This window comes from Panthera leo, chromosome C1 (genome assembly GCF_018350215.1).
Source record: "Panthera leo isolate Ple1 chromosome C1, P.leo_Ple1_pat1.1, whole genome shotgun sequence".
Classification (NCBI taxonomy): Eukaryota; Metazoa; Chordata; class Mammalia; order Carnivora; family Felidae; genus Panthera; species Panthera leo.
The window spans coordinates 157,892,321-157,919,534 of record NC_056686.1 but is presented as its reverse complement, the minus strand read 5'-3'; the positions used below and the strand labels follow the sequence as shown (position 1 = coordinate 157,919,534).

The 27,214-nt window shown below is 36.6% G+C and overlaps 1 protein-coding gene across 4 annotated transcripts in view; it reads right to left on the bottom strand.

Annotated features, from left to right (window-relative positions):
• UBR3 (ubiquitin protein ligase E3 component n-recognin 3) overlaps positions 1 to 27,214 on the bottom strand; it is a 235,953-nt gene that overhangs the window by 75,660 nt on the left and 133,079 nt on the right. For all 4 annotated transcript variants that reach the window (XM_042949066.1, XM_042949067.1, XM_042949069.1 and 1 more), the window contains exons 25-27: positions 16,581 to 16,730; positions 8,379 to 8,512; positions 2,141 to 2,251 (exon numbers count right to left, since the gene is read on the bottom strand). In XM_042949066.1, coding sequence (XP_042805000.1) covers positions 2,141 to 2,251; positions 8,379 to 8,512; positions 16,581 to 16,730 — 395 coding nt within the window. The remainder of the gene's footprint in view (positions 1 to 2,140; positions 2,252 to 8,378; positions 8,513 to 16,580; positions 16,731 to 27,214) is intronic.

Genomic DNA, 27,214 nt, shown 5'->3' with positions numbered 1-27,214 from the left:
CACCTGATTTCTTCCTCCCTGACACTCCACATGCTATCTCTCACCACATCCAGAAGACCTTTCTTCTAAATATATTTCAAATCTCTAAGCTCTTCTCCATCTCCAGTGCCATGACTAACCCCAAGCCACCATCATTTCGTACCTCCTAAGTATCATTGCATTCTTTCTTACTCTCCTGCAATCCCACCATAATCCCCTACCATCTACACAATTACCACAATGATCTTTCTGAACATATCTCTGCTTAAAAGTCTTAAATGGCTTTAATGGCTCTCTGTAAAGAACCTATCTAAACAAAGTCCAAGTTCCTTACATGAACTACCAGGTCCTCTACAGTATGACCCCTAATCTTCCCTTATCTCTCATCACTCAAGCACCTTAATTCATCAAATGTTCTGGCACTTGGCAGATGTTCCAAAAAGGCCCTGTGTATACCTCATAACACTCAGCACATACACCATCTCATGCAATCCATAGTAAACTCCTAAAGGGAAGGAACTGTGTCTTATTCACTGATGAATCCCCAATGTCTATCAAAGTATCTGGAACACTGTAAGCACTGAATAAATATTTGTTGAATGAACGACTGAATGGAGATATATGAAAAATGGATAATGTGCTTAAGGAACCATTAATTAGCTTATTAATGCTGAATTGATGAAAGATAAAGCTGAAGCAACAACAGGCAAGCCTAGATCATGAAGTGCCTTGAATGCCATTCAGAGAAGAGTGGACTTTATCCCATCAGGAAGAATTCAGTAAAAGATTTTTAAGCCAATGACATATGTCATCGGATTTACATATTAGAAAGATCAATGTAGTGAATAAATCAGACTTGGAGTAAGGAAACTGATAAGAAAGCAATTGCAATAGTCAAGATGAGAAATGAAGGCATACACAGAAAGGCAGAAGCAACAATAATGAAAGTAGAGTACAGTCAAGTGAGATTTAAGAAACAGAATTAATAGAATTTGCTAAATGAATGTGATAGGGAAGGGTAAGAAGGGAAAAATAGGAATCCACTGCTTCTGAGCTAGGAATCAGGGAATAGAGAAGACCACACTTCTAACAAGTTGAGCTAAGAAAAAGAGAAAAACTGCAGCTACAGGGAAATGAAAAGTCAAACGAAGGAATTCTGAATGGCAGGGACCTGAGCATCTTTATGGACTGAAAAGAAACAATAGAATGGGCAGAAAAACTTAAGATACGGAATAAAAAGAGGTTACTTACTAATAGATCAAAGCTCCTAAGGTAATGGTAGAAAGGAATATTAGAGCATAAACAGAAAAATTATTCCTGAACAGAAGAAGGAATACTATCTCAAAGAGTAGAGAAGAAAAGGATTGGTTGGGATGCAGACTCATTTATCAGGGAATAGATCAGCAAAGTAGGAAGCTAAGGTAGCGTGTGACAGAAAGCCACTGTTTTCTCGGTAACAAAGGAAGAGACAGAATCTGATGAGGGGAAAGGAATCTTGGAGTTTAGGCAAAGAGCCTGGGATAGAGGAGGCAAAGGTTTGGAACAGCTGCTGGGGACACTAAGAGAGGAAACCAATCAAAGACAGGTAAATGAATCGATAAATAATATCTACAATCTGTGACCCTAGTTTAAGCCACTATTATGTAGGAAACCACAAATTTACAGACATACCACTTAACTTAGTTTTATGGTTTTTCTGGAGGGCTAGCTGCCTGGGTCTAAAACCAAGGGAGGAGGATTAAATGAATGATATTCAGAGCAGGATAGGCACTGTTCAAAAAAGTGAGGCTAGGAAGAACTAACGCTAGGGAAAATATAAAGGGGTTAAAGGACTAGAGATCTTGATGTCAGAAGCAAAACACGCTAATGAAAATGAAATAAGAAAATCTGAAGAGTGATCATATAACAAAATGATATAGTAGGATATTAAAGCATAGTATTTCAGAGCTAGAGTAGCAAAGTCTAGAATTACTACCATGGAAATCAGTTGCTAAAGTGAAGTAAAAAAAAAAAAATGAAATTCCTAAAGCTGAAGGGGTCAGGGAATTACAAGGCTGAATAGTTCAAATGGCAATCAAAATCACCCAAGATGAACTGGGATATATATGCTATAAAAATATTTAATACCTGGAAAGATACATACACCTTTAAATCAACTTACCCGTAATGATTCCATGTAAGATTTATGACAATCTATATGTAACGTGTGGCCACAGGTCTGTACATAAACACCTCCTTCCCAGCCAATTGATACTGCCAATAGACAAGAACTCTTAAAAAAAAAAAAAAAAAGAGAGAGAGACAATACAATTAATTTTTAAGAAGCATAAACATACCTAAACATAGCCACATAAACCTCTGAATGATTTCATACCGTTATACTAATGTGAACTTCGTATTTTTATGATATAAAGTAACAGCCAACTTGACAGCACCAAGGCAGTTATCTTTAAACTTGAAATACCATAAAGTTCTAGCTTCCAAATATCTAGGCTCATAATGAAAGAGAGCAACTATAAATTACACTTTCTCTACCCCATGAAATATAAACTCTTGATATTATATTATAGTTCACTATAAACTATTCTGCTATCGATTATTTTACCTGCTCTGTGATATCTGACATTAACAACTTCTTTCTTTTACTGTAATTCCAATGTAGTTAACACACAGTGTTCTATTAGTTTCAGGTGTACAATACAGTGATTCAATACGTCCATACATCATCCAGTGCTCATCATGACAAGTGCATTCCTTAATCCTATTTCACCCCTCCCTCCCCACCCACCTCCCCTCTGGTAACATCAGTTTGTTCTTTACAGTTAAGAGTCCATTTCTTTTGCTGTCTCTCTCTTTTCTTCCCTTGCTTATTTGTTTTGTTTCTTAAATTCCACATATAAGTGAAATCATATGATATTTGTCTTTCTCTGACTGACTTATTTTGCTAGCATTATACTCTCTAGCTCCATCCATGTCATTGTAAATGGTAAGATTTCATTCTTTTTTATGGCTGAAAGGGTTAGTATCTGAAATATATAAAGAACTTATCAAGCTCAAAACCCCAAAAATAAATAATCCAATTTAAAAATGGGCTGAAGACATGAACAAACACTTCTCCAAAGAAGATATCCAGATGACCAACAGACACATGAAAAGATGCTCAATATCACTCATCATCAGGGAAATGCAAATCAAAACTACAATGAGATACCATCTCACACTTGTCAGAATGGCTAAAATCAAAAACACAAGAAACAACAGGTGTTGGTAAGGATGTGGAGAAAAAGGAACCCTCATCCACTGTTGGTGGGAATGCAAATTGATACAGCAGCTGTGGAAAACAGTATGGAGATTCCTCAAAAATCGAACTACCTTGTGATCCAGTAATTGCATTACTGGGTATTTTGCCCCAAAATACAAAATTCCTAATTAAAAGGATACATGCATGCCTATGTTCATAGCAGTATTATTTATATAGAAGTTGTGGTATAGATAGATAGTCAGATGGATGGATGGATGGATGGATGGATGGATAGATAGATAGATAGATAGACAGATGCAATGGAATAACAACTTTTTTCTTTCTTGTCCCTTCAATGTTTATATTCCTCAAGGTTCTTTGTGCCACTCTCTTCTTACTAGAACTGTTCTCTGAGTGATTTAATCAGTAAATTTGACTACTCTCCAAACTTGGATCACTTGTCTTAGTGACAGATACAACCACTCAACTCCCAAGCAGAAATCTATAGTTTGATGTCCCTCAGATAACATTAAAAATATGTCACTGGGTGCCTGGGTGGCTCAGTTGGTTAAGTGTCAGACCCTTGATTTCAGCTCAGGTCATGATCTCCCGGTTCATGGGACTGAGCCCTGTGTTGGGCTCCATGCTGATAGCACAGAGTCTGCTTGGGATTCTCTCTCTCCTCCTCTCTCTGCCCCTCCCCTACCCACACACACACTCTCTCTCATAATAAATAAACATTTGTTTTAAATGTGTCATAAATTTGTCTTTTTCCCCCCATGAATCTTTCTTTTCCTCTTGGTTTAAAAACTCCACAATCTTTTCAGTCACCAAATCAGAACGCTAAGAGTTACTCTACATCACATTCTTTCTTTTACACCACAGTATTAGCTCCCAAACGATGCAGATTCTATCTCCTAAATAAAACATGATTTGGGCCCCTCCTCTTCATTTCCACTATAACATTCATGTCTGCATCATTTGTTGTGGGGGAGGAGGTTTTTCAATAAAGTTTTTTAACTGGTCACCTTGATGCCAATTTCTTCTCTCCATAATGCATCACCCTCCATACATCTTTGTGGACTACAAATTTGGTCATAAGATAACCCCAAAAAGTACCTTAACATTTACATGGGTTTAATAGAATATGCAATAAAGAAGGGACCCAGATTATATAAGCAACTACAATACCCTTTTGAAATCTGTTCTACAAGTTAACGTTTTTAATCTTCTCTTTTTCTTGTATCTTCAACTCTTCCTTCTCTCCTTCTCTACTAATTCCTTCCCCTCAACCTATAAACAGGCTTAGACTTTTCCTCCTAAAATAATCCTCTTCGAATTTTCATTTGGCCTCTATCAAACACTACTTGGGCCTGAACTTGAGTTCAGTTCACCCTCTAGAGTCTGTAGTAAACAGATGACCAGGCCAGAGCAAAATTAGGAAAAAGGTCTAACATGGGTGATAGCACATGATGAAAGATTTGAGAGCCACTAAAACTGAGTATAGCTTTAAACTTTATTTTTACTTTAGAAAGAAATTTTTACAATATAATGTAAGGTGACCAAATAATCTTTAAACAATAGTAAACAAAATTCTAATGTTAAATGAATGTTCTAATGTTCTAAAAGAATTCTAATGTTCTTCATGAACATCTGAAAGTTGAAAATATTACACGGTGCAAAATGCCTTTCCAGCCTATTTAAAGATGTGTAGCAGCACAAATCAAATACTCACAGCAGGTGAGCTAGCTTCTATTGTTACAAATCAGAATAGCAATAGGAGACCTGCTCATCTTTGTTTTATGTTTTGGAGCGCTTGAAGTAGAAACAGATTTAGATCATTTTAGAATGGTTAGTAGTCAGTTAATAAGCTGCTCTCTTTGGCAATGTATTATAAAAATGTAATTTATCTTACTTCTTTTTTTAATGTTATATTTATTTATTTTATTTTGAGAGAGAGAGAGAGCAAGAGAGAGCACCCAAGCACAGCAGGGGAGAGACAGAGACAGAGACAGAGACAGAGAATCCTAAGCAGGCTCTGCACTGCCAGCACAGAGCCCAACACAGGGCTTAATCCTACGAATCGTAAGATCATGACCTGAGCTGAAATCAAGAGCCAGATGCTTAACCAACTGAGCCACCCAGGTGCCCCTTTCATTTTAATAAATCAGCTTTTAAAACTAAAATCAGTATGCCATTTGTCTAAGTAACTGTTAGATTTCTTGTTTGAATCAGAGTCAAAACAAAAAGGCAGGAAAATATTTACTAACATGAGACTAATATTTTAGGAAGACTTCAACAATGTGCCCACACCACTGTGCTAAGAATTGCTTAACACTGAATCTTCATAGCCTCAATATTCATTAAAACATTACCAAAAAGGAATGAAAAGTTTACCAAGACCACTCAGTTATATATGGCAGAATCCAAGTTCAAACCCAAGTCTATCTGACTCCAAAGCTCGGGCTCCCACCCTACTCTGTCCTCTCTCTCATAATATAATACTCCCCGTTTCAATGGCACTACTGCCTTACACAACTAAAACTCTACAGGTTGACTCTGTAAAATGCATGCAACTGATATGAAGAGAACAATCTACATAGTTTAATTCTGTAATCAGAATCAGTGCTCATTAATAGAAACTCTTCTGCTGTATACAGTCTATCTGTCTGCCTATATACAAAACTCAGGTACTCTATGCTAGAGTAATTCAGTAAGAAATCCACTAAGCATCTACAACACACACACCATGTGCTAGCTGCTGAGGAGACCGTAAAATCAATATAAGAATGAATGGCCCTACACCTCTAGATGTATATAGTCCAGGGAGCACACCAGATATACAGAAAATAACCATTATGAAAGTAAAAAACTGTTGTGTAAAAATATATATATTTAAGAATAAAATCCCATAATCATTAACAGAAACACAACGGAGATTCTGTCCAGTTCAGATTTCAGTTCAAAGTTCCTACAAAAAAGATTTTTTTTTTCTAGAAATGAATATTCTGGCTTCTTTAAGAAAGAGATACCCTACTTTTTCTCTCCTTTATTAGAACTCCCCTTCCCTCAAAATTATTTTGTTCTTAAGTCTGGGTTATATTTCCATTGAATCAAGTTTTTTTTCCTTTTCTGCTTGGCTCTAGGATTCATCCTTACTCATCTATTCTAAAGTGATTCGAAACGATAAAATTCAGGATTATGACAACAAAATAAAATCTAAATAAAGGTGATAGTAAATTTCTGCAAAAGAGGAACTTGGCACAGTTTCATTGTTTTCTTCAAAATGAAGATATTTATTGGTCTATGATTAATAAATTAACATACATATGCTGCAAAAATTTAAAGAAACAATACAGAATAAAGAAAAAGCATGAAAATGTATGTGTGTGTACATATGTATGCATACACACACACACACACACACACACACACACAGACTTTTTTTTTTTTTTTTTTTTTTGAGAGAGGGAGCAAACAGGGCAGAGGAAGAGGGAGAGAAAATCTTAAACAGATTCCACGCCCATCATAGAGCCCGAGGCAGGGCTCAATCTCACAACCATGAGATCATGACTTGAGCAGAAATCAAGAGTCAGACATTTAACCTACTGAGCCACCCAGGCACCACTCTTTTTCCAAATAAGAATAATTTCATTGTAAAGCCTCTGAAAATATATGGGAACATGATCCTCACTACCTAACCCAACTGCCTTATAAGGCCTAACTTGAGCCCTCTCACTGGGCTAGCCTGAATATTAAAAACACCACTCTACATTTATACTGACCTTTATAACATGTACAGTGATCTAAAGAAATTTCTAACCTGGTGGGTTACTGTATGAAAGCTCATATGAGGCCTATTTTATAGATGAGAAAATGGAGTCCTAGTCTGTTTTTTTGGCAAGCTTACATGGCTAAGCAATGGCAGAATCAGGACCAAGCCCCAGTTTTTCTCAACTGTAACTCTTTCTACCCTACACAGTGCCTCCGTTACTAGAGCCATCATTTTCTCCAGAACCCACTAGAAACCTTCTCCTCAGTCCAAACTACTGAACCACATCCTACTCTGACTCCCATCATTACTAGGTCAGTTGCTGCTTATTCTCATTAAGTTTCTGTCTTCCACATCTCCTACTAGTTTCTTCCATTTAATCCAGTGCGTTATGGGCAAAAAAGAATCATATGTGAAAATGTATCAAGATATTCATCTCATATAGCTAACTAAAAATAATGTTTCACTTCATATTTTAACTATTTTAAGTTGTTATTATTATATATTTACTTAATTCAAGATACAGTAAATCCAAAAACAACAGGTGAATGGAAACCCCATTTTTTTTTTTAAATTTTTTTTTTCAACGTTTTTTATTTATTTTTGGGACAGAGAGAGACAGAGCATGAACGGGGGAGGGGCAGAGAGAGAGGGAGACACAGAATCGGAAACAGGCTCCAGGCTCCGAGCCATCAGCCCAGAGCCTGACGCGGGGCTCGAACTCACGGACCGCGAGATCGTGACCTGGCTGAAGTCGGACGCTTAACCGACTGCGCCACCCAGGCGTCCCTGGAAACCCCATTTAATAATCCACTGAGAGAATACTGAAAATGGTACAGAAATTTTATAAGGAAGTTAACAATGCTGGTGCTGCTAAATAAACTAAGTTGACCTTCCAAGACCAATAACACCTGAGTGCTAGATAGAGCCCCTAGATGTAAAGAGTTGGAAAAAAACCTATCAAGTTCACAACAACAAACCATAGAAGCCATGAATTAACCTGTCCCTACTTTACATTTTAAAAGCATCATAATGAGATTTTATTGTATATGTTTAAAAGAAAGTAAAAGGAGGCAAAAATCTTCATCAAATATTCATGCCATAACTAAAAGTTTTTATAGAGGTAATACTTATTCCATTGAACTGAATTTATATATCTTATAATAAATAACATTTAAAACATAGGTATGACATTTATAACCTAAAAAGTTTATTTATTACAGATTCCTATTTCCTTACTATCAATATATTAACTTTTTTTCTAATAAACTTCCAGATTCCAAATTAGAATGATATCTAGTAGAAGAAAAAATATAAAACTCTGGAGAGAAGTAACCATCAGTTTTGCAGACAAACTATCACTATATGATAAAAAAGGGTACTTACATCTTTAAAATAACGCTGTAATAATGAAAGCCTCACATCATGAACTGCTGCACATGTATCCCAAGGGTAAATCTGCTCCTCCTCAGTGATAGGCAATTTTTTTGGCTCAATGTTGTCACGGCACTGCCCCAAAACTACATTAACAACAGAAATAAGAGCTCATTAAATAACCAACCTGATTCAACATGATTCACTAAGTAAAGCTGTTATTTATCACAAGCTACTCTAATTATTCTACTACTGAATATTTTTAAAGACCTAACAAAAAGTGATATTCTAGTTTTCTTCTAAAGAGTAAATAAGTGTGAAATATGACAATATTTATTTTTTGAAATAACACTAAAATATTAATATGAACTCTGGGTGGATGGATAGATGGATGGATGAGCAATCGATCAATCAATAGAGGATGAATGGTTTTCAAAATCTGTCCAGTGAAAAGGCCTAGAAGTTATGATTCTCTGGTATCAATAAACCTCATCTTTAAATATACTATTTGTCACTAAAAGTAAACAGAGATCCTTGGAGAAAAAGCTACATCCAGGGTTGGGGAAAGTTCAAAGTGAGCCTGGAATTGTATTGTAATAAACAGCAAGGAGATATTCAAACACTGAGGTGCCTGGTCATGAGGACCTTCAGGAGTTTTGATGGTCAAATTCGAGAAAATTTGAGTTCTGAAAAGAATAATGATAGTAACAGATAACACATTCATCAATTCAGGCAAGGAACATCAAGTAAAGGGGTAAAGGGATAAATTGTCAGGATCCCAACGTATCATCCTATAGACTACCTACCACCATAACCAAGTGATCAAACTTGGTTGGCATCACCAATAATGGGACAAGCTGTCACTAAGAGCCTCCTAATGTGATGGAATGGGAGGGAACATCATGTATATAATGCTATTGTCAAAAATGTTTACCCTAAACCTAATAAGAAAATAACCACATGAATCCAGAACATGAACTACTCTACAGAACAAAAGATCTAGACACTTCAAAAATTTTTAAAGGGGCTGGAGAAACCGTTTTAGATTCAAGGAAACTAACAAGAATTGATAATTAAATGCAATACATGATCTTTTTCTTGGATGAAGAAAAAAAATCTGCTACAAAAAAATATTATTGGGGGGGTCACGAGGGTGGGTCAGTCGGTTAAGAGTCTGACTCAGTTAAGTTTCTGCTCAGGTCATGATCTCACAGTTTGTGGGTTCAGGCCCCATGTCAGCACAGAGCCTGCTTGGGATTCTCTCTCTCCCTCTTTCTCTGCCCCTCTCCTGCCCATGCTCTCTCTCTCTCTCTCTCAAAATAAATAAACTTTAAAATATACATACTATTGGGATAATTGGAACATAATAGATATTATATAAATTTCTTGGGTGTAATATAGATAGATAATATAGAAGAATATCCTTGTTCTTACAAGGATAAAACATCATGACATCTGCCATTTTCTTCTAAAAAGTATGTGTGCATGTGTATATGAGTGTGTGTATAGACAAGAGAGGGAAAGAAAAACATGGCAATATGCTAACAATTGTTGAGTGCAAGTAAAGACTATTCTGTAGATACAAAATTTTCAAAATGAAAAGCTAGGAAAAGAGGTGTATAACAAAAGGGCAAAAATAATACTAAGATTTTATAACTGTAAAACATCAAAGCACAAAAAAAAAAAGGAGGGGGGGGTAGAAACATACACTGCCATATATTACTGTAAGACTCACTAAGCATAGGAAGACCATTCTTAGGGAAGGAGTATCAGGTATATAAATATGGACCCCAAGTTTTGAAGAGATTTACAGCAGCAGTAGAAAGAAAAAAAAGAAGTAGGGAGATGCTAGCAACTAAAATATAATTAGCTATATGATGTATAATCCTCTTAATACACTGCTGGATTTCATTTGCTAGGATTTTGTTGAGGATTTCTGCATCTACATTCATGAGATACTAGTCTATCATTTTCTTTTCTTGTGATGTCTTTATCTGGCTTTGGTATCAGTGTATGGCTGTCATCATAGAATGAATTAGAAAGTTCCCTCCTCCTTTTTTTTTTTTTTTTTTTTTTCTTTGAGAAGTTTGAGAAGTTTGAGAAGGACTGATGTTAATTCTTTAAATGTTTGGTAGCACAGGGGGTGCCTGGGTGGCTCAGTCAGTTAAGCATCTGACTTCAGCTCAGGTCATGATCTCACAGTTTGTGAGTTCAACCCTTGTGTCAGGCTCTGTGCTAACGGCTCAGAGCCTAGAGCCTGCTTCAGATTCTGTGTCTCCCTCTCTCTGTCCGTCCCATGCTCATGCTCTGTGTCTCTCTCTCAATAATAAATAAATGTTAAACAAAACAAAAAATTTGTTAAGCAGTCAGTATTTAAAAAAAAAAAAAAAAGTAGGGGGGAGGCGCCTTGGTGGCTCAGTCAGTTAAGCATCCAACTTCGGCTCAGGACATGATCTCACGGTTTGTGAGTTCAAGCCCCAAGTCAGGCTCTGTGCTGACAGCTCAGAGCCTGGAGCCTGCTTCGGATTCTGTGTCTCCTTCTCTCTCTGCCCTCCCCAACTTGTGCTCTGTCTCTCTCTGTCTCTCAAAAATAAATAATTGAAAGAAAAAAAAAATTAAATGTTCGGTAGCATTGTGAGTGAAGTTTCCTGGTCCTGGACTTTTTTGTTGAGAAGTTTTTGATTACTGATCCATTCTCTTTACCTGTTTAATGTCTATTCAGATTTCCCATTTCTTCTTGAGTCAGTTTCAGTAATTTCTATGTTTCTAGGAACTTACCCATCTCACCTAAGGGTGAGATTGACAAATTCTTTGACAGAAAATTGTTCATAATATTCTTAGTCTTTTTTATTTCTGTAAGGCCTATTGTAATGTCCCCAACTTCCATTTCTGATTTTAGTGATTTGTGTGTTCTTTTATTCTTGGTCAGTCAAGCTGAAAATTGTCAATTTTGATGATATTTTCAAGAAACCAATTTTTGCTTTTGTTGACTCTTTCTACTGTCTTCCTATTCTCTGTTTCATTTATCTCTGTTCTAATCTTTATTATTTCTTTCCATATGCTAGCTTTGGGTTTAGCTCGCTCTTCTTTCTCTAGTTTCTTAAAAGTGTAAAGTTAGGTTATTTATTTGGGATCTTTGTTTTTAATGTAAGCATTTACAGCTATAAATTTTCTTCTATGCACTATTTTCCCACAGGTTTTGGTATATTGTGTTTTCATTTTCATCTATTAAGTATCTTCTAATTTCACTTGTAATCTCTTATTTAATTTCCACCTATTTGTGAATTTTCCAGTTTTTCTTCTGTTACTGATTTCTAGTTTCATTCCACTGTGATCAGAGAAGATACTTTGGATGATTTCAATCTTTTTAAATGTATTAAGACTTGTTCATAGCCTAATTCATCATCTATCTTGGAGAATGTTCCACGTACAATTGAGAAAGATGTGTACTCTACTCTTGTTGGATAAAGCATTCTATGTAAGTTTATTAGATCTAATTGTTTTATACTGTTGCTAAAGTTTGTTTAGTTGTCCTATCCATTATTTAAAGTGGGGCACTGAAGTCTTCAACTATTATTGTCAAACTGTTTCTCCATCAATTTTTGCTTCATATATTTCGGGTTTCTGCTGTTTGGTACATATTATGTTTAAAACTGCTTTTATCTTCTTGATGGATTGATTCATTTATCAATATATAATGTCCTTTTTGCTCTTGCAACAATGTTTTACTTAAAATCTATTGTGTCTGATATTAGCATTACCATCCCAGCTCTCTGTTGGTTACTATTTGTGTGGAATATTTTTTCACAACCATTTTCTTTTCTTTTCTTTTTAATTTTCTTTAATGTTTATTTATTTTTGAGAGAGAGAGAGAGAGACAGAGTGAGAGCAGGGGAGGGGCAAAGGGAGGGAAACACAGAATCCAAAGCAGGCTCCAGGCTCGGAGCTGTCAGCACAGAGCCCAACGCAGGGCTTGAACCCACGAACCGTGAGATCACAACCTGAGCCAAAGTCGGACACTTAACCGACTGAGCCACCCAGGTGCCCCCACACCTATTTTCAACCCATTTGTGCTTTTGGATCTAAAATGTGTAAGGGTGCCTGGGTGGCTAAGTTGGTTGTGCATCTTAGTTGATTTAAGCTCAGGTCATGACCTCATGGTCATGGGATTGAGCCCCAGGGAGGGCTCCACCTTGAGCGTGGGGCCTGCTTGGAGTTCTCTCTCTCCCTCTCCCTCTCCCCTTACCCAGCTTGAGCACTCTTTTTCTCTCTCAAAAACAAAAAAGGAAATAAAATGTCTCCTACAGTCTATTCATGTTTTTTAATCTCTTCTGTTAATCTCTGCCTTTTAATTAAAGAGCTGAATGCACTTATATCTCAAGTAATTATTGATTTAGGATGATTTAATTTTCCCATTTTGCTATTTATTTTCTATATGTTCCTCAATTTGTTGTTCTAGTATACTGTATTGATTTCCTTCTCATTTCTTTTATTTTTTAGTTTCTCCTTAAATAGTTACCTTCATTTTCTAACAATCAAGTTGGAATTAATCTGAACTTAGTTTCAATAGTAAACAAAAATTCTGCTCCTTTACAGTTACATCTCTACTCCTTGCCCTTCATGCTTTTATCTATCTGCATTTTTCTACAAGAACATTGATACTTGGTTTAAAAACCTCAATCTGCATTGCTTTCCAGATTTAGTTCCTTCTTATTACATATTTTTTTTGTTTTTTTTTAATTACATACGTGTTTAAAACACTATGAAGATTAAAACACTGGCATTAATTTTGGATTTTCTTAAGTTCTACAAAGACTGTGGAGATTAATAATATGGAAAAGATCATATAACATTGTATTCTTCTCCTATGGAGAACTGAATCTCCCAAGTCAATAATATTTACAACAGGCATTCTGCATAATAGTGAGACAGCATATAAAGCAACACCTTTAGAACCCTTATCTCAAGCAGTTATTTTGAAGGGTTCGTAATCAAAATGTAATCCAGCACAAGTCAAATGTTAGACTAAGGGGAGATATCATGGGACTTTTCTTTGATGCATGGTTTCAAAGTAGGCCAATAAAGAATCAATGGCCATAAAAAAGGTCTAGAGCAATAAGCACACCTAGCACCCAGACTGTGGTCTCCAAATACCATTTCCAACTAAAAGAAAGTAGGGCTTCTTAGAGAAATGGCTGATTCCTGGGTCAGAAATGTATAACTTGCCATGCCAGAAAATGTAAAGTCCGAAGTCTACATGAGTTGTGTCAAAAGAACTGAGGAAGTAACTTGAAGAGGCTCCAACTGAACAAAGATGGAAGAATGTGATCCTCAATGAGAAACTAATTGCAACATATCATAATGATTTAAAAAGTACTAAGTAATTATTTTGGGAAAGTGCTAAGGAATGGCTACCTCAATATTTTGAGCACTATCTAAGGGAAAGAATACAGTATTTACCCTGCCTTTTGTGCATAATTTATGTCTCAGAGTAATCAAAATAGCTGATGAAGTAAAATTTCTTTTATAGAAGTATTTCAGCTAATAAACAAAAAAAGAGAAAGATTTGTGGATGAACTGATGAATCTAGGCAATAATCACAATTCATTGCAAATATTTCAAAAACAGAGAAAACAGAGTGGACAGAAGAACTAGGTAAACATCATAGAGATACATTCAGTAAAATTCAAAACGTTCTTTAAATGACTTAATTTCTTCAAAAAAGTAAAACGTATGGGGATAGGAGGGCCCCTATTTGGGGGAAGGGAGAAGGAAGAGAGGAGATGAAAAGGGAGCTTATTAATTAAAAGACTACAAGGAGATCCAATAAGTATAAATTAATTAATTAAATAAAGTAAATAAGAAACAATTGGGGAATTTTATTTTTTTTATTTAAAAAAAAATTTTTTTTAACGTTTATTTATTTTTGAGACAGAGAGAGACAGAGCATGAACAGGGGAGGGTCAGAGAGAGAGGGAGACACAGAATCTGAAACAGGCTCCAGGCTCTGAGCGGTCAGCACAGAGCCCGACGCGGGGCTTGAACTCACGGACCGTGAGATCATGACCTGAACCGAAGTCGGATGCCCAACCAACTGAGCCACCCAGGCGCCCCACAATTGGGGAATTTTAAACACTGACGAGGTATTTTACTATACTGAGGAACTAATTTACTTACAAGTGACTGGGTTATATCTAAAAAACATGAACTTTCTTTTTAACTGAAACAGTGACATGTTTACAGATGAACTGAAATAATATCTGGAATGTGCTTCAATATAATTCTGAGGAGGTGGGATAAATAAGATTAGCCAATCAGTCACTATTAAAGACTGATGGAGACATGGAAGTTAATTTTACTAATTTCTTTACTTCATTGTGTGGTTGAAATGTTCCATATCCAAATGTAAATAGATAAAAAGAGATCAAAATAAAAAAAGAAGTCAGAAGTAAGGAGAAAGTAAAAAGGGGTAAAAGGCACGATGTCAGTAGGTGTGTGAGGCTCAGAAAGAAAGGAAGGAAACAGCCAGAGATTTCACCTGCCACAGTTCCCAATTAAAATCACTCTTCAGATTTAACACTTTTTAATGTTAGTTTTTATTCACTTCCTTCTATCTATAAAAGATAAAAGAGCTATGTTATAGTAGAATTATCTAACATTAATAAGTTTAGCTAGTATGCAAAATTGTAAAAAGGATTAAATGAAGTGACAATCTGGTGAAAGCAACCTAAATATAAAATAATAAACAAAGATTAAAACAACAAAAACCAAAACTCTGCATTAGGACAGAGATTTTGTCTTGCCTTGTTTCTTATTGTGACAGTATCTTGTACCTAGGTTCTCAATAAATATATGTGGAATGAATGAATGAAGGAATAAACAAAACATTACATTGATGATTATAAAGTATTTGGAGAAGAAGTTATAAAAAGTGGCAAAAATCTAATACGTTACTTTCCTCACAATAGTAGAAAACAGAAATAGCAACAAAACTAGTCAATACTCCCACACATTTCCTTTTTAGCCAGCATTTCTGATCTTGACAGCTCTACTCCAATGTTCTATTCAACTATTCAATTGATTTCTATTTCCCAAATCAATTTTATTTTTAAGCAAGAAAAGTCACAAGAGGAGAAACTAATTTACTAGACATCATATTAGATCCTTTTGCCTATATTACGTTACTTAACAAGTACAATAATCCTCGGAGGTCAATATTATCTCTATAGTTAAAAGAAAGCAACAAACTTGACCAGATTATGTCAAGCAATACCTGTATTTGAAGTCATTTCTGTTTCCACTTTACTATACTAATTCAGAGAATAAACGCCCTAGAAAAAAAGGCTTGGGAGAAATGTGTAAGAATTTTATTTTCTCTTTGCTTCACACAAAGTCCTGCTGAAAATGGATTGAATTAATTGGGACAAAAGTGTGTAAGAGCTATCACACCTTAAAATACTTCAGTATGGGAGAGGATGAAGGGCATTCAGACAATTTTTTTTCAAAGAAAAATTTTTTAACTATACATTGGCAAACATATCATTCAGCAGGCTGTTTCAAGAATGACTGCTTATAGGGGCACCTGGGTGGTTCAGTTGGTTAAGCTTCCAACTCTTCATTTCGGTCATGATCTCATGGTTCATGAGCTCGAGCCTCACATTAGGCTCTATGCTGACAATGTGGAGCCTGCTTGTGATTCTCTCTCATTCTCTCTGTCTCTATCCCTCCCCTGCTCTCTCTCTCAAAAAACAAACTAAAAAAATTAAAAAAAAAAAAAAAAAAAGAATGACTGCTTCTAGTAGTTCAAAACATAAAGGCAAACCTACCTGAATGTGCCTTATGTAATTAAAATATTTAAACTGACAGTATTTCTGGGCTTAAACTGCTTTCCAATTTTAAAACAATTAAACTGTCAAGAAAGCTAAACTCAGTTATTGGCCACTTACCATTGATAATATACCATCACACTTTAAGGAAAAAGACTGTGTAACATATAGAAAGACTTCTCTGTTAAGGGCTTCTTCTAACACTCATGTCCAGGAAAGTCAGATAAAGCCATGTTAAAAATCTTTGCTATACAGATCTAAATTGATCCTTGCTATATAGATCTATAGTATATCCAAAGATATTAATTGATTAATACAGGTATTTATTAATCTGTTGTATATACTTTGGCTCTAAAATGTTCCCACCGAAAAATTACTTTGATTTTACCTGAGGATGCTTGTAATAGTACAACCAATCCTGTAGGTCGGTCTTCAGAGGAGGGGCCACTTTGTCCACAAATAACACAATCATATACTGCCTCAGAAACTTGTGGCTCTGCTGTTGTGATCTCCATAGGAATATCGTTCTCAGGAGAATCTGGGGGGAAAAAGTTGCAGGTCTTAATTTCTGAGGAGAAAAATCTTTCTTCAATGAAAATACAGGGAAAAAAATTAAGTTCAAAAAATTTTGTGACCCACAACTATATGGTCAACTAATCTTTGACAAAGGAAAGAATACCAATGGAAAAAAAAGTCTCTTCAACAAACGGTGCTGGGAAAACTGGATGGCAGCATGCAAAAGAATGAAACTGAACCACTTTCTTACACCATACACAAAAATAAACTCAAAATAGATGAAAGACCTAAATGTGAGACAGGAAATCATCAAAATCCTAGAGAAGAACACAGGCAGCAACCTCTTTGACCTCAGCTGGAACAACTTACTAGAAACATCACTGAAGTCAAGGGAAACAAAAGCAAACATGAACTACTGGGACTTCATCAAGATAAAAAAATTTCTGCACAGCAAAGTAAACAATCAAAAAAACTAAAAGGCAGCCTACAAAATGGGAGAGGATATTTGCAAATCACATTAGCTGAAAGTATTTGGTCAGTATCCAAAAATCTGTAAAGAACTTACCAAACTCAACACCCAAAAAACGAATAACCCAGTGAAGAAATGTGCAGAAGACATGAATAGACACTTTTCCAAAGAAGACATCCATATGGCTAACAGACACATGAAAAGATGCTCAACATCACTCATTCTCAGGGAAATACAAACCAAACCACGATGAGGTACGACCTCACACCTGTCAGAATGGATACAATTAACAACACAAGAAACACGTGGCAAGGATGTGGAGAAAGGGGAACCCTCTTGCACTGTTAGTGGGAATGCAAACTGGTCAGCAGTATGGAGCTCCCTTAAAACTAAAAATAGGGGCGCCTGGGTGGCTCAGTCGGTTAGGCGGCTGACTTTGGCTCAGGTCATGATCTTGCGGTCCGCGAGTTCGAGCCCCACGTTGGGCTCTGTGCTGACAGCTCAGAGCCTGGAGCCTGTTTCAGATTCTGTGTCTCCCTCTCTCTGACCCTCCCCCGTTCATGCTCTGTCTCTCTCTGTCTCAAAAATAAATAAACGTTAAAAAAAAAAAAAAAAACTAAACTAAATATAGAACTACTCTATGATCCAGCAATTGCACTATAAGATATTTACCCAAAGAATACAAAAATACAGATTTAAAGGGATACATGTACCCTAATGTCTATGTTCCTCAACTGTAACTTGGATAATGCTTTTCTCAAGATTAGTCCTAGGTTATGGATTTTAAGAACAAGACCACTGAGGTAAAGTACCATTCTCATCACATCATACCAATGTCATATTATCAACATGACATCACTATCAATATTTACCTGGAACATCTAGTTAAGGTAGTGCTTGCCAACTTTCTCTACTGTAACGTTACTTTCCCCCCATTCCACACTGTACTTTTTGGAAAGAAGTCACTAAGCACAGCCTACACTTAAGGAGTAGAGAGTTGTTCTACCTGCTTGAAGGTTGAGTTATCTACATAAATGGTTTGGAATTCCTCTGCATGGGAAATTTGTCTATTCGTCTTCATTTATTCAATCATTTATTTATATAAGTATGAATTCATGGATATTTATTTTGTACTCAGGGTTATAATCCAATACTACTTTATTTCCTTGCATAAACTGTGCCAACTTGGCCACTGGGAGCACTTTCAGTCTCCAACTCTAATCTATTACTACATGGATCATTTTAGCCTTCTCTTATCTATCTATAACTTCCCACTCCAGTAGTGAGAAATCCAGCTCCCATCAGGCCACCATCTATTTACCTAATTGTTCAATCTCAGTATATCAGGATAGCAGTTTCAGAATAGTTAACCCATACTTCCACAGGAGGCATGTTATCAACCTCAGTGTAGATGTATAGTTTCTTTTATCTTCAGTATTCTAGACTTCACTAATTTCCAAAGTTACTTAGCCTCTTTTCTCCCCTTCCCCTAAATGAGGCTGTTTTGTGTATTTAAAATACAGTTAGAGCCTCTTGCCACATTCTGAAGTCCATTCTGGGACCTTCAACCTCTTAAGTGACTTTTTAAATTTGCATACATTAAAATTCACTCTTTCTGTTGTAAAATTCTATGGCTTTTGACAAAATGCATAGTTATGTATCCAACCATACAGTCTTATACAGAATAATTTCACTGCTCTAAAAAATACTTTGTGCTTCACTTACTTAAGTCCCTTCCCCAACCCTGGTCACCACTGATTTGTTCACCATCTCTATAGTTTTGGCCTTTCCAAAATGCCATATAATGGGAAACATACAGTATATAGCCTTTTCAGACTGACTATTTGCACTAAGCAATATGAATTTAAGATTCATCCATGTCTTTGTATGGCATAACAGTTTATTCCTTTTTATTGCTGAATAGTTCTCCAATGTATGGATGTACCAGTTTGTTCATCCATTCATCTACTGAAAAACATCTTGGCTACTTCCAGTTTTTAGTGATTACAAATAAAGCTTCTATAAACACTCGTTCAGATTTTTGTGTAGATCTATGTTTTTACATCAATTGGGTAAATAACCTAACAGCATGATGGCTGGATCATATGGTGAGACTAAATTTACCTTGGAGGAAAATGTCAAATTCCTAAAACCAAAAGTTCCAAGAAAAAGAACTTTTTGTCCCTTTAACTGGCAACACATGAAAAAACTATGAGTTAAATGTCACATTTATGTCACTGTAGCTGGATCTTTATAAACTATTGGTTAACAAATATTAAAACCAAAAATAAACATTTATCTCCATCTAGTGGCTATCAAAGAGTAGATACACATAGCGATATTTCAATTTCAGAAAATTAGGTTGTCTGTTTACTGCAGCATTGTTAGTTAAAACAGAATAAAAAACAAACTGAAAATAAAGTGAATGTCCAATAATAAAGACATGGCTGAGTAAATTACTTCATTATGCACTATTATTGGCTTTCTCTGCTTGCCCCAAAATAAAGAAAAGAAAGGAAAAGAAACACTAAATTAGAACAGTGGTACTCGACTTTGGCTGCACATTAGAATCAGCTGTGAACTTTCTAAAGCTCCCTATGTCTGAATTCCACTCCCAAAGACTTTTCTTTAATCTATAGTGGCACCCAGGCACAGATTTACCTTAAGGAGGCTGTAATGATTCTAATATGCATCAAGGTTGAAAACTACTGAATCAGAACTACTGGTTAGGACTTAGAAATATTACTGAGGTAGAGAGCAGGGAAAGGTGATCTCATTTGGTAAAAGCAAACAATGACCAAAAACAAGGAAGGAAGAAAAGGAAAGAGGGAGAGGGAGGAAGAGAGAGAGAGAAGCTTAAATGAACCTGTAACTATAGTATGTTTGTACATGATTATATGAATATAGAGAGTAGCAGAGGAGTACACAAACCAAAGTGTAATCATAGGTCATGGGAGAAAAAGAAAAAAACACAAATGAAAAGCACTTACACTAATCCCATTCATGTAACATTGCATGCATGTGTACACACGTGTGCATAATGAGATCTAGGATAAGAAGAGATCTATATATACTATATGTAATTTTCAGGGATATTCATGATACATTAAGTTTTTAAAAAAGGAAGCAAACTGCACAGCCTTATGTACACTATAATTTTATTTCAGAAAAAAAAATCCATTTATATAATTTTTATATGTATTCATATGAAGAAAACCTGTTTATAATGGTTTACCCCAGAATGGTGAGATTAAAAGGGAAGGTAGGCAGAGATGATTACCTTTGCTTTCAAATAGTTTCATATGATATGTTAAGCATATTATTATGCTTTAAAAAAATGTTTTGGCTTGATAGAAGTGTGTGTCTTACTTATGGTACAAATAAAACCTTTTATTTATGGGCTCCAGTTTTTGAAACACACCACATCACAAATGATGGACTCAAATGTCAGACCTAGCCCCACAACTATATGGTCAATTAATCTTCATCAAAGCAGAAAAGAATATCCAAATGAAAAAAGACAGCATCTTCAACAAATGGTGTTGGGAGAACTGGACAGCAACATGCAAAAATGAAACTGGACCACTTTCTTACACCTTACACAAAAATAAATTCAAAATGGATGAAAGACCTAAATGTGAGATAGGAATCCATTAAAATCCTAGAGGAGAACACAAGCCATAGCATTGGCCTTTGACACTGGCTACAGCAACTTCTTACCAGATATGTCTCCTGAGGCAAGGGAAACAAAAACAAAGTACTGGTACTACATCAAAATAAAAAGTTTCTGCACAGTGAAAGAAACAATGAGACTAAAAGGCAACCTACGGAATGGGAGAAGATATTTGCAAATGACAAATGTGGATAAAGAGTCAGTATCCAAAATCTATAAAGAACTTATAAAACTCAATACCCAAAAAACAAATAATCCAATTAAAAATGGGCAGAAAACATGAATAGACATTTTTGCAAAGAAGACATCCAGATGACCAACAGACACACGAAATGATGCTCAACTTCACTGATCATCATGGAAATACAAATCAAAACCATAATGAGATACCACCTCACACCTGTGAGAATGGCTAACATTAACAACTCAGCCAACAACAGATGTTGGCGAGGATGCGGAGAGAAGGGATCTCTTTTGCACTGCTGGTGGGAATGCAAACTGGTGCAGCCACTCTGGAAAACAGTATGGAGGTTCTTCAAAAGGTTAAAAATAAAACCACCCAGGGGTACCTGGGTGACTCGGTTGGGCGTCCGACTTCAGCTCAGGTCATGATCTCACTGCTCACGAGTGAGTTCGAGCCCCACATCAGGCTCTGTGCTGACAGCTCAGAGCTTGGAGTCTGCTTCAGATTCTGTGACTCCCTCTCTCTCTCTGCCCCTCCCCTGCTCATGCTCAGTCTCTCTCTGTCTCTTAAAAAATGAATAAACATTAAAAATAAAAATTTTAAAAAAACAGAACCACCCTACAATCCAGCAATTGCATTACTAGGTATTTATACAAAGAATACAAAAATACTAATTCAAAGAGATGCATGTACCCCAACATTTATAGCAGCATTATTTACAATTGTCAAATTATGGAAAAGGCCCAAGTGTCCAACGACTAAGGAATGGATAAAGAAGATGTGCTATATATAAATAATGGCCTATCACTCAGCCATAAAAAAGAATGAAATCTTGTCATTTGCAATGACATGGATGGAGCGGCAGAGTATTAATGCTAAGTGAAATAAGTCTGTCAGAGAAAGAGAAATACCACATTGTTTCATTCCTATGTGAAACTTAAGCAAAACAAATAAGTAAAATGGGGGAGAGGAGAGGGGGAGAGGGAGAGAGAAAAAGAGAGAGAGAGAGAGAGAGAGAGAGAGAGAGAGACAGAGAGAGAGAGAGAGAGAGAGAGACAGAGAGAGAGAGAAGGGCAAACCAAGAAACAAACTCTTAACCATAGAGAATTGATGGTTACCAGAAGGGAGGAGGGTGGGAAGATGGGTCAAACAGGTGATGGGGATTAAAGAATGCACATGGTGTGATGAGCACCAGGTGTTTATGTAAGTGTTTGGTCACTAAATTGTACGCCTGAAATTAATATTACACTGTACGTTAACTAACCAGAATTTAAATTAAAAACTGGGGCGCCTGGGTGGCTCAGTCGGTTAAGCGTCCGACTTCAGCTCAGGTCACGATCTTGCGGTCCGCGAGTTCAAGCCCCGTGTCGGGCTCTGGGCTGATGGCTCAGAGCCTGGAGCTTGCTTCCGATTCTGTGTCTCCCTCTCTCTCTGCCCCTCCCCCGTTCATGCTGTGTCTCTCTCTGTCTCAAAAATAAATAAACGTTAAAAAAAATTAAAAGAAAAAAAAAAAAAGGGCACCTGGGTGGCTCAGTTGGTTAAGCATCTGACTCTAGATTTCGGCTCAGGTTCTCACGGTTCATGAGTTGAAGCCATGTGGAGCCTGCTTGGGATATATTCTCTCTCTCTCCTTCTCTCTCTCTCTCTCTCTCTCCCTCTCTTCCCCCCTGCCCCTCCCAGCTTGCTCTCTCTCAAAGTAAACTTTAGAAATTAATTAAAAACTTACAAGACATTACAGACCAAGCACCATCCCTCAAAACTGACATATTTGGATTCAGAATAACCAACGTAAAAAATATTCTATCCATGAGATCTGCTTTCTAATTTCAGTGAAAAGGAATTCAAGTAGTTTCTACTTAGTTGAGAGAGCAAGAATTTCACAAGTTACACAGCAAAATTCAAAACGATACTTCATAAAATAATGTTTTTAAACATATATGCAACAGCCATAGATGCACAGTACTATGCACTACATGCATTCCAATGTCCCAAGTAGATTGGTCCTACCTGAAAGAGAACAAAGCTCACAGATGCGTCTGATTCCAAGAAAATGGAAGCACATTAAAAAGAGGCTAATTCATGAGAAAACCACACACAAAACTGTGTAAGGAGCAAAAAGAGATGTCAGGGAATAAGAAGCAGTTAAAAATGCAAAGATTATCCTTTTTAATAATAAGAGAAATACTAATTACAGCTAAACTACAATACCACTTCTTCTCAACTATGACATTACCAAAAAAACAAAAGTTTGACAACTTATTCTTACGGCAAGAATGTAAGGAAAGTGATACTATGACACACTGTTGGTGGGAATGCAAAATAGCACAACTCCTAAGAAAGTAATTTCACAGTACCTAGAAAAATTACCTATGTATTTACCCTTTAGCCTAGCAGTCCCACATCTAAAAATCTATTTCACAGATATATTATCAAAATACAAATAAATACATATATAAGGACAATCACTGCAGTGCTATTTGTACTAGAAGCAACCCAAATTCCAGTAATAGAAGACCATTTGAATAAAATCTGGGGGCGGGGGAAATCTACAAAATGGAATACTATACAGCTAGAAAAGGGAATGAAGAAGATCTCTATACACTGTCTGCTGGGATCTCCAGGATAGAATGTTAAGTGAAAAAAACAAGGTAAAGAAAGCATACACAGTATGTTATTATTTACCTAAGAAGGGGACACTAGGGATGTAAGTATTTTTATATCTTAATATAATATATAAAATATACTAATATCCGCAGCCCCCTTCTTCTGTAAATGCTAACATTACATTTTTAGCATGCATGTTAAAAAATAAAAGGATAAATCTCAAATTAAACTGTATTACTGGGGTGCCTGAGTGGCTCAGTTAGTTAAGCATCCAACTCTTGATTTCAGCTCAGGTCATGATATCATGAGATCAAGCACCATGTGGGGCTCTATGCTGGCAGTACAGAGCCTGCTTGGGATTCTCTCTCCTTCCCTCTCTTTCTTCCCCTTCCCAGCTTGTGTGCACTCTCTCTGTCTCTCTCTCTCAAAATGAATAAAGAAACTTAAAAAAAACCCAACTGTATTATTAAATAACAAAATAATCAGCTGTCTCCACAAGTAACAATAAAACTCAACCAAATCCTGATCTGTGCCAGCTGTTGCTTGGACAACCCCACATTCCAAATGAAATCTTAAAGGATAGGTACTGCGGACAGATATTATTTCAATTTACCTAGTATCTACTGCCCTTCTGCTAATAGCAGGCTTCAGTTTTTGTTTAGCAGAATCACCCCCTCATCACTCACTTCCAATTCATATGATTTGGGTGGGGCTGACCCTACAATAGGCTAGACTAATAGAGGCACATCAAAGATTTTTGCTTTAGCTATTGGAAAAACAGTATTCTTTTCATTCTGGTTTTTAAAAAATAAAAATTTCCAAACACGTTAAATATCCCTTCTATCTTGTGTCTTGTGCCTGAATCAATCAAGCAATGATCAGATCTTTTAATTCTTACTTTGCAAATATTCTCATGTCTGTCCCTTTCTATCCCCAGGCTACCAACTTGGGGCGAGTGCACTTAACTCTTCTCAATTTCCTCCAAATCTGAAGAAATACCACTTACTGTGGTACTATACCATGTACTACAGTATAACCTCAGACAAGTTACTTGATCTAAGTCTAGGTATCTTTATCTAGAATAATACCACCTCTCTCGTGGGGGTGTCAGGATAAATAAGTCAATATACAATATATTCAACACAGTGGTGGGTACACAATTAACATACAAAACTACATAACCACCATCATTCCCCAAAATTCATACTCTTAGACCCAGAAAAAGTTTGGGGCACCTGGGTGGCTCAGTCAGTTAAGCATCAACTTTGGCTCAGGTCATGATCTTGTGGTTCGTGAGTTCAAGCCCCACGTCAAGCTCTATGCTGACAGCTCAGAGCCTGGACCCTACTTCAGATTCTACGTCTTCTTCTCTCTCTGCCCCTCCCCTGCTTGCACTCTTTCTCTCTCTCAAAAATACATATACATTAAAAAAATTTTTCTTAAATATAGAAAAAGTTCTGTGTATACAATGCTTAGAATTAAAATTAGAAAAAAGCTATAGTCTAATTATGATGGGATAATTAAGTAAATTATATACTAAAAATAATAATAGGGATAGCCAATGTTCATAAACACTTATGTGCTAAGCAATCTAAGTATTTTTTTCAATATATGAAATTTATTGTCAAATTGGTTTCCATACAACACCCAGTGCTCATCCCAAAAGGTGCCCTCCTCAATACCCATCACCCACCCCCTCCCTCCCACCCCCCATCAACCCTCAGTTTGTTCTCAGTTTTTAAGAGTCTCTTATGCTTTGGCTCTCGCCCACTCTAACCTCTTTTTTTTTTTTTTCCTTCCCCTCCCCCATGGGTTTCTGTTAAGTTTCTCAGGATCCACATAAGAGTGAAACCATATGGTATCTGTCTTTCTCTGTATGGCTTATTTCACTTAGCATCACACTCTCCAGTTCCATCCACGTTGCTACAAAGGGCCATATTTCATTCTTTCTCATTGCCATGTAGTACTCCATTGTGTATATAAACCACAATTTCTTTATCCATTCATCAGTTGATGGACATTTAGGCTCTTTCCATAATTTGGCTATTGTTGAGAGTGCTGTGTTCTAAGTATTTTAAAGTGCTAAAACAGGGGCGCCTGGGTGGCTCAGTGGGCTAAGCATGTGACTCTTGATTTTGGCTCAGGTCATGATCTCACGGGTTCATGGGATCCAGCCCTGCAATGGGCTCCGTGCTTATAGCTTGGGATTCTCTCTCTCCCTCTCCCTCTTCCTCTCCCTCCCCCACCCAAAATAAATAAACATTAAAAAAAATATATATACTAATACATTCAATCCTCACAACAATCTTATGAAGCAGGTAGTATAATAATCCCTTTTTTTGGGGGGGGCGCCTGGGTGGCTCAGTCGGTTAAGCATCCGACTTCAGCTCAGGTCATGATCTCACAGTTAGTGAGTTCAAGCCCCACGTCGGGCTCTGTGCTGACAGCTCAGAGCCTGGAGCCTGCTTCCGATTCTGCATCTCCCTCTCTCTCTGACCCTCCCCTGCTCATGCTCTGTCTCTCTCTGTCTCAAAAATAAATAAAACATTAAAAAAAAATTTGTTTAAAAAATAATCCCTTTTTCATTATGTGAAAACTGACACAGAGAGGTTAAGTAAATTGCTCCAGACAACAGAGTGGCTGAGGTATGAACCTAGGCAGTCAGGCTCCAGGGTCCATATTCATAGCCACTACACCTTGCTACCTCTCCAACGAACTTTAAAAATTCACTCTCCAACTTTAAAAATTATAGCTTAAAGTAATTCAAAAGGATAAAAGATAATTGAGAGAGAGAGCATGCATGCACTCTAACAAATTCAGAAAGATTTGAAAAAAATTCTGTAGGGCAAGTAGGAACAAGATACTGAAGAAAGGACCTCTCTAAGCATGCAAAGTAAAAAGAACACATCATATAAAAGGTAACAAATATAAAAGATTAAGTAAAATAGCAATCTAGGAGTTTCAACATCCAACTTATACAACTAATAAGAGTCCCACAAAAGGAGTATAAAGAAAATATTAGGATAGGAGTGCCTGGGTGGCTCAGTTAGTTAAGCGTCTGACTCTTGATTTCAGCTCGGGTCATAATCTCACGATCATGAGATCAAGCTCCATGCTAGGTTCTGTGTTGGGCTCCATGGTGGGCTCTATGCTAGGTATGGAGCCTGCTTAAGATTCTCTCTCTCCCTCTCTTCTGCCCCTCCCCTGCTCTCTCTCTCTCTCTGTCTCTAAGAAAATAATAATAGAAAATATAAGGAGAAAAGTATGTAATAGTTCTTCACTGCTGTTTAATAAATTACCCCAAAACTCAGTGGCTTAAACCAACATTTGTTATCTCACACAGTTACTGAGGGTCAGGAATCTGGGAGCAGCTTAGCTGAATGGTTCTGGTTCTGGATCTCTTATGAGACTGCTGTCAAACTAAAAATCTATCCAAAGGCTTAACTGGAGGTTGAAGTTTCACATCCAAGCTCACTAACATAATTGTTGGCCAGATGCCTCAGTCTCTCTCTAGACAGTCCTCCCCATAGCGCTGGTCACAACATGACAGCAGGTTTTCTTCCAGAATAAGTAATC